The following is an 8,857-nucleotide window of genomic DNA, read 5'->3' on the forward strand; positions in this document are numbered from 1 at the left end:
TTTAGTTTTACAGCCAAATAAATATAAATACAGTCTTTATGTATGTACTTTTAAAATAGGTTTTAATTCTCAGATTATAAAAGTTAGCATTGCGCAAAGAAACAAGTAAATCCTCTTCTATTATTACATACAAACTCCGACAAACGCACTTCTGATGTGAACCAAAAGATGGCAGCATGAAACAGCACTACCAGAATGAATCTCCAGCCTCACTGACACATAGGCAGCACCAAACTGATGAACTGACCGACATAGGAAATATTCATCTAAGAAGAGAACAATCTGCAAATTCAAAGTTAGATTTTTAGTGAACATATTAAAGAGAAATGTATTTATCTTAAGTCTGGCATTAAAAGATGTGAGTGATAATGTCAACACATTTAAATCCATGGTAGACTAATCTAATTATGCGTAAGACATTAAAATTAGGGGGAAAAAATGTATATAGTGTAAATATATAGGAGCTTAGTTACTTTGCACTCAGTAGTGATTTAGTTTTAGTTGTATTTATTGTTTTAAATCTATATTTCATATGTTTTAATCTCTTGTAAAATCACTGTAACAGTCCAATAAAGATCTAGAGAGTTTTTGATATAGTAATCTATATGTGTATATTTGACATTTCCAATGTAGTAATAGCCCATAGAAATTTACATTTACACATTTATGATATTCCCAGTTAGTTATTAACATAATATTAATAGGTTTATGCTACTACATGTCATTGTGTAATTGTTGCATTCAGTTATCAAACCAATGTTTCTCCCTTCAACTTCTTTATTTATTTTGAAATCATTAATATTGACTGTATACAAAACTATGCCACAGCCATTTGGAAACAGCAGGCAACCGTGAGAGTTTTGTTTTGTATCAATGAAAACAGTCAACACGAACCAACAGGTCTAGTATCACTTGGTTCAGTCCTCCTTCCCCCCTACAGTCGCACTCAGATGGTTTCTCCCACTATATAATCCATGAAGCTCGCCTCTCCACAGTAGACTGTATTCAGCCCTACACCGAGAGAAGACCGGGGACACTACAATGGACAAGAGCACTTTAGAGGATGAACAGATGAAGTACGATGTCTTTGCGTTCACTTCTCATAGAGTAGCTCACAAATGACCTGACAGGCCAATAGACACTCCTAGGACATAGTAGTAATACAAAGTTTATTTCTTTTCTTTCTCTCTCAGTAGACTTTGTTGCTGTTGACTGCAAACAGCCCTTAAAATGCTGCCTTGGAAGAAGAATAAGTTCGACCTGATTGAGGAAGACAAGCAGTCCAAGCAGAAGGGCTATGCAGTGAGTCTCAACTACTCTGCGCTCACCTCCTTCGCCAAGTCCTGCCCCGAGAGCGCACTCAACCGGGTGGGCAGCATGTTCAAGTCAAAGAGGAAAAAGGTGAAAATCACCAGCGAGGACCCCACGTACACGGTGCTCTACCTGGGGAATGCCACCACCATCCAGTCCAAAGGGGACGGCTGCACGGACGTGGCGGTGAGCAAGATCTGGGGCAAAAGCGAAATGGGCAAGAACGGCACCAAAATGAGGCTGACCATCAGCTCGCAGGGCATCCGGATGGTGCATGTGGACGACAAGGCCAGGAGGCCGGGACACTTGTACTTGCTGCACCGGATAACCTACTGCGTCGCGGACCCGAGACTACCCAAGATTTTCGCCTGGATATACAGGCACGAGATGAAGCACAAGGCGGTGATGCTGCGCTGCCACGCAGTGCTGGTGTCCAAGCCGGAGAAGGCAAAAGCCATGGCGCTGCTGCTGTACCAGACCTCAGCCACAGCCCTGGCTGAGTTCAAAAGACTAAAACGGAGGGACGATGCCAGGCACCAGCAGCAGCAGCTCATAGGGGAACAAACCATCCCGTTGGTCCCCCTCAGGAAGCTGCTGAACGGACAGTGTTACTACAAACCCCCGGTGGAGCGCAGCCGGAGCGCGCCCAAGCTGGGCTCTATCACAGAGGACTTGGTTGGGGAGGAGGAGGAGGAGAAGGCGATGCACTTTGAGTGTGAGGACATTCTGGACACGGACGATGATTGTGTGACCAACGGCAAACAGGAGTTGACTCAGATTATTAATGACTTGGGAGAGATGAGCATAGGAAACGACGTGCAGACTCTGAAAGCTGATCTCAGAGTTACCAGACTTCTCTCTGGAGAGAGCACGGGCAGTGAGTCCTCCATAGAGAGCAACCAGGAGCCCCCTCTGCTCACTAATGGGTTTGAAGAGGTAAAGGTGCAGGAAATTGCCTGAATAAATGTAGGCATTTCTGGGCGTCTCTGACGCATTGTTTTGTTGTCTCCACAAGAAACATTTCCTTTGTCGTCAACCTTGTGTTGGAGAGTTTTGTCTAATCGGTGCCTCCATGACTAAATGAGATGACCCAGAAAAAAAAATCCCTCTAAGGTTTTGGGACAATAACCACACAATTAGGCTACTGAATTATATTTTAAGATTGTGAAAAAAGACACACAAAAAAAACTATGGGAAAACAAATGCATGTCCATCTGAGAGATGACTGGTTGGACCGAGGAACCCCCCCGGACGCACGGCACTAATTCCGTCTCTTTTATTTAAGAGGATTTGTTGTAGCCTCAAGCTTGTTTACCTTAAGTTTTTCTCTCTTGAAAAACCAAGCTCCAAAAAAACATTCCGCACGTTTTTTGTTTGTTTTTGTTTTTCCTACATGGGTCAGTGGGTCTAAACAGGCAATCCTTAATTTTCCTGTCAGGGCGCTTTTGTAACAGCCTGTTCATTTATTTTATTTTGCACTGTTGTAGAGTTAATTCAAGTATTATGTTGACTACATGTACATAATGTTTGTTGGTATGTTGTCTGAAACATAAATGTCATATCTTTGCTGTGCAAAAGAAAAAAACACCTTTTATGTATTAAGATGTAAAGTAAAGATGTTTTAAGTATAAATATGTTATTTTTTAAAGAATACAAATGTGGTTTGTTATGTGAACCTCATAGAATTATCAATAAAAAAGAAAATCATACAAAGTTGTTGAACTTTATGTGTAGATTTGTGTTGGAAACAAGTAGGACATGTTTTCCTCTGCTGCTTTTTTTTAAATGTGAGTGGGGATTTACCTTCAGGGTCTCCAATTGAGGTCAGATATGCCCTGCTGACTAAAAGTCACATGGAGACGGGAAACAAGAGAAAGACACAACATTTCTCACCTCCATCATAAAGTTACCACCGTGTTATTGTATGAACGTATTTCAGTCAATAGCCTTGGCTGGATCTGTACCCACTTTTTCTTTTTGGTCAGATTGCTTTAAGGAGCACAGGCTGTAGAAGTTATTGAGTTAAGGTACTGAAGGCCCATTCATTCTGACTGGCCTCAGGGAAGCCAGGCCACACAGGAGGACGTCACCACAAGCAGTTAGAGCATCACATGGGTCCTTTAATGACAAGGCAGCAAAAAGCACCAGAGGTCTTTTAACACCATACTGACTGTTTTTTATTTCCGATTACGTCTGCCCTCCTTTGGTGAGACATAAGAGAGAATCTCTTAAAGGTCAAAGCAAGTACTGTAAATGTGTAACTTTCTATATATATATATATATATATATACTACATGTATAGAATCCAGCACCTACATTTCATTCACATTTTCACACACTGAAATCAGAACAGCTACATCAGTGGTGTCATGCGTCAGTTTGACTTTGGGAAAGTTTATAATAATTTTAATAAACGGAAGTGACAATGATAGAAGATTAGAGTACTTCCTTTTATTAAACGTGAGTACATGATATCTAATATAGGCAAAAACACAGACTCATCTCTCATGCCAGCACGTGACCTGCAGTCAGAGATGGATGTAACTTAGCAGCAGTGACACCACTTCTGCCACTGTCACTGTAACTTCCTTGTCACACACACAGCAACAGGCCTACGCACATTGCGACGCAGTTCTCGTCATTTGGCCGAAGCAGATGTAACACTATCAACCACAACGCGCAGATATTGATGTACTGACAATGTAACATAAGCCATTAGCTTTTTGCCTCTGCCTCCCGAGGCCGGAACCCCGAAAGGCCGCAGCATGCAGGGATGCTCCTCCTGAGCTGGGCGTATTTTCACCGTAACGCCGGTGATGCTGCACGCTAACAGGGCTGAATATGACATGCAGGAGGTAGAAAACAGACCTGCTGATACCCAGAGGAGGTGTATATGGGGATTGTTATCTGGGCAGACTCTGTTTCAGCAGCTGACACAATCCCATTGGCCATGCTGAGGTATTCACTGAGAACAAAAAACACTCCCACCATGGATTTAGAATGAGGTCCAGAGACAGAGGGTTAATGTATTTCAGCCAGCAGTTGGTGAGTCCTATAAAAAGCTTCACAGCGGCTCATTATGAATTGATGTGCTTTCAGGAGGCACACACACACACACACACACACACACACACACACACACACACACACACACACACACACACACACACACACACTCCATGCAGGCTGTTGTTGCTATGTTTGTGGCTTGTCAAATGGTAATCGTGCGTGTGAGTTGAAATGGCAACAGAGCGCAGACACTCACATCAGTTAGTTTTTCTTCCTCATGTGGTGCGATACCCCGTCTACCGCTGCACCCTCACTGAATGACATCATCAACGTGTGCCAAGCTTAATGTAATTAGTGGACAACCAGTGCTCTTACCACATAAACATAAAGACAGAGCATGAGCATGGCATTTGTCCTTCCTTCCTGCTTTCTGCAGCTGCTGAGCCGTTTATCGTTGGACTTTTTCTTCCTGACCTACATTCTCATACGGCTTCTCTTGTGTCCCACCTCTGCAAAAGCGGCCATGGTCTCGCAATCTTCCAAGGTTACCTAGATATCGGCCACACGTGCAGCAAGTCCACTCACACAATTAGAGATTTGAAAGTGTTTGCTGTCAACAAGTGGTTGTAGGGAACTTTTCAAGCTGCCAAGGGAGAAAGTGGAGTTCCTGGCTGATAAGAGAGAATAAAAGAAGCTCTTTTATAATCACACGTCACTTTCGCTTTTCCCTTGAACAAATACTCAGGTGCTTGCTTTACCTACTGTCTGGCATCTGTGAGTCAAAGGAAAAAGGTTACACATTCAACATGAACATCAGTCACAGAAGCCAAGTGTGTTGTTGTTGGTTCTCTTATGCTGTAAACATATTTTCCAGGAATTGAAAGAAGAATTCTTATTTTTCAGTGAGAGCTGAACCTGAATTATTGATTTTATAGATTGTATGTATCTTTTGTTTTAGGACTTTAAAGGTTCTGATTCATAATAACAGTGTGAATAAAAAAATAATAAAAACAACAAAACTGCTGTTTAAGGCGGTGGCAAACGATCATTATGTAATTGCATAAACTGCTGATTAATGTTCTATAAAATAATGGAAAATAGCAAGAGATGCTCATCACAATTTTCCAAAGCCTAAGGTGATGTCTTCAATTTGCTTGTTTTGTCCAAAAAAGAGTCTAAAACCCAAAAAACCTCTGTTAACGATCACATAAGGCAAAGAAAAGCACCAAATTTTGATTACTGTTGGAACCAGGAAATGTTTGAAATTTTTGCTTTGAAAAGGACGTAAACGATGAACTGATCACCACAATAGTTGCAGTACTAACTGATTGATGGACAGCCCTACTGCTGTTAGCTATCCTGTGACAGCAACAACTTGCTTTTTACCAAATATACTATATGACTCACACAAAATAAACTTTTTCAAATACCAGTCCTGCATTCAAGATGTTACTTAAATCAACATTATATAACTTTTCTACCTTAAAATAATAATATATTCAAAGTAATTTTGATACTACACTGAGTTGTAACAAGTTGAATGGTACCTCTGTCATTCCCACTCTGTTCTTGCACTGTAACTTCTGGCTCTGGGTCGCTACAAGTGCATAACACTTTATAGCATTAAGTCACACAGAGGTCAAAGTCAGGTCACTGACTTTGGGGAAACTGGAGAATTTTTTTTTATGGTTTATTCTCTCTGATGTCCTCAGTCTGCTCCGCCTTAACTCTGCAATGCAATGAAATAAAAAATGTAGAGAAGTAGAAATAAAAAGTAACAAAAATCAGAATTCTCAAGTAAAGCACAAGTAACTCAAGCAACTTAAAACTTACAGTACTTGAGCTTTCTACCGCTGCATATAAGCATACCGCAGGGTTCAATGCACATTAAGTACTTTCTGGGTACTGGCCACTCTCAGCAGTGCAATCATCAAAATCAATCCCACTATAATGCACGAGAGAATTGCTCTAATCACAATTTTAAGTACACTTAGCCATCCTTAAACTAACAATAAATGAATCTGGCGGTAGCTGCCTGGTCTGACACTGAAGCAGAAGAGTTTCCTAATTATCTGCTAGTGGAACGCCGCCGTGGGCCATCGCTGTACCAGATCATCACTGGTGCCAGGCAGACACACTGCTTCACTTTGAACCAGGCTAGAAAATCTGTTCGTCTATTATGCATGAGGATAACAGGGAAAGCACCAGAGCTGTTAGTTACTGGGCCTGGATCTGATTACACCAACAGCACTAAGATGTTAGAGGGGTTGAATCAGAGCACAGAGGGCTGGCGACCTTCTCTTGGCTATGGAAACCTATAAACAAATGTCTAGGAATAGACTCTAGCATGTCCCAGCATGCCCTCGAATCATAATTAGATGCTTTACGTAGACAGTACCTCAACTTGGGGCAGGTGAGGAGGAGATGGATGCGACACTACTATTTGTAACATGAAGGTGTGTAATTAACAAGCTCTTCCAATACAGAAACCGCTGCTGAGGATCATTTCTACACACAACATAGAATTAGAGGTGCAGCAGACCTTGAAGGCAAAGTTGTGATGAACTTTTTTGAGAGGACGTTGTATTTTGATCCTTCACAGGCAGACAGTGTCAGACAGTGTCAGAGCCCACCTATGACTTTACCAGGACGCTGTGAATGTGAGAAAGAGACTGACAGACAGTGAGAGACAGAAAGAGAGAAAAATGCCACCAGTCTCAACTCTCATTAGTTTGAATCTGACAGCTGTCCTCCAGGAGTTGTGTATGTATGTGTGTGTGTGTGTGTGTGTGTGTGTGTGTATGTGTGTAGGTACAGGTCATTTTTTCACGCTCAACTTTCATGTGGTGCGTCCTCTAAGGTGCTGCCTCCAGCTGATGTGGAGGACAGATACATCAACGGGCAAAGACAGAAATGCTTTAATAAATTATTGAGAAAGTGCATCCATTAAAAGCGACTGTGTCTGCAAAACATTCAGATAGATGTCAGTGATTTTATGTGCTGGTGGCTGGCGAGTTGGGTTATGTAATCCAAAATAAACCTGAAAAAATAAATCCATAGGGAAAACAAGACTCACAGCCATGCTAGAAGAACTTTGTGGCTGTGCTAAATGCTAACATGCTCACAGTGACAATGCTAATGGTGATGCTTAACAGGTTGTGTGTACCATGTTAACCAAGTTGGTTCAGTGTGTTATCATTTGCTAGTTAGCACTAAACCCAATGTAAAACTGAAGTAAGGTGACTATATTTTCAAATATAATAAATATTGCCCCCCTTTAGCGCTTAGCACAACTACCAGGTGTACCTTTCAACACCATGGACACTAAAAATGAAGCAACTTCATTGCTGGGTACTTTACAAAGAGGTAAGTCTCCTGGAGCTCTTTAGTAAAGACAGACTTTATTCAAGTAAAAATGAAAAAGTACTCTCTTGGTTTCTCTAAAGGACATTTTTCAGTTCAAAGCTAACTGAAACTTCAAAGAGGGTCGAGTCTTTTGTCCTTTTCGCCAATCTCTGTCATTCATGATATGTACTGTTCTTGATGTTTGGAAGGCAATAAAGCAAAAACAAATTATAATCGATTTGTTTTGAAGATGTTAGGTCATAAAAATGATGTCGCTATAAAATAATCACAATGTCAGCAAAGTTATTAGAATTTATCCAAAGAAAGACATGGCCGTCTGAATGTCTTTGCAACGTATCCAATGGTTGTTAAAACAGTTAACAGAGTCTATTCACTAGGGACATTGAATTTTCTACCAATGTGTTTGGTAGATGTTGAAATATTTCACAGGATGAATTAAAACACTGACCTGCTAGTGGGGGGAAATAAATAGTTGTTATGAGAGTTTAGTCTGGTGGATCAATCAACATTGTCATCAATAGAGCCACGAAGAACACAAAAATAATAACAGATGCATGGTGTTAGTTTCCCTCAGCCAGGATCATAACCTCTCCCACCTGAGTTCACAACACAGTTGCAAGTACTCACAGAATATTTCATCACTGTGCACTCAGCCATCATTCAGCTTCAGACAAGAGTCCAGCCTACAATTTCCCCTGTGAATCATACATGCTGACACTTCTCGGTTGGTCTCCATATAGTCTGCCCGTGTAATGAGCCGTGTCTGTGTCTATGGGCAGAGCCCCGTGAGGCCATGAAACTCTAGATCTTGCAGTGTCCCATTCAGCCACTGCTGCTCGTTTTCCACTTGTTCTGACACAAAAGCTTTGCCCCCGGAGAGCCATAGATTTCAGCAGGGTTATTTCGGTCTTTCCGTTCATGGGGAGGAAATGGAATAATAACAGAGGACAGAGAGAAAATCACGGGGTGACCCTGCTTTCTGAGCACAATGCAGAATCCAAAATGAGATTTGTGAGGCTTTTTAACGAGACCCCATCAACACATTTTGTGTTGGGGGACACTTGAGATACATCCATGCCCCCAAAACACTGATATTTCTTTCTTAGTGTTCAGAGTAGGTTTTGAGCACCTTTGTTCTCTAGTTTGTCTTTTTCAGATCTGTCCAAATGTG

At 41.5% G+C, this 8,857-nt stretch overlaps 1 protein-coding gene across 2 annotated transcripts; it reads left to right on the top strand.

Moving 5' to 3' along the window:
- The first annotated feature begins 1,002 nt into the window (after window positions 1-1,002).
- Window positions 1,003-3,024, top strand: fam43a (family with sequence similarity 43 member A). 2 transcript variants are annotated; one of them, XM_051377205.1, is made up of 2 exons: window positions 1,003-1,076; window positions 1,194-3,024. In XM_051377205.1, exon 2 carries the CDS (start codon window positions 1,231-1,233, stop codon window positions 2,269-2,271), a length of 1,041 nt encoding a protein of 346 aa, XP_051233165.1. In that variant the 5' UTR covers window positions 1,003-1,076; window positions 1,194-1,230; the 3' UTR covers window positions 2,272-3,024. The 2 variants fall into 2 exon arrangements, with proteins under 2 accessions (XP_051233165.1, XP_051233166.1); XM_051377206.1 differs by having other exon boundaries at window positions 1,197-3,024.
- The last annotated feature ends 5,833 nt before the right edge of the window (window positions 3,025-8,857 follow it).

The sequence above is a fragment of the Dicentrarchus labrax genome, unplaced genomic scaffold (genome assembly GCF_905237075.1).
Source record: "Dicentrarchus labrax unplaced genomic scaffold, dlabrax2021, whole genome shotgun sequence".
NCBI classification, from domain to species: domain Eukaryota; kingdom Metazoa; phylum Chordata; class Actinopteri; family Moronidae; genus Dicentrarchus; species Dicentrarchus labrax.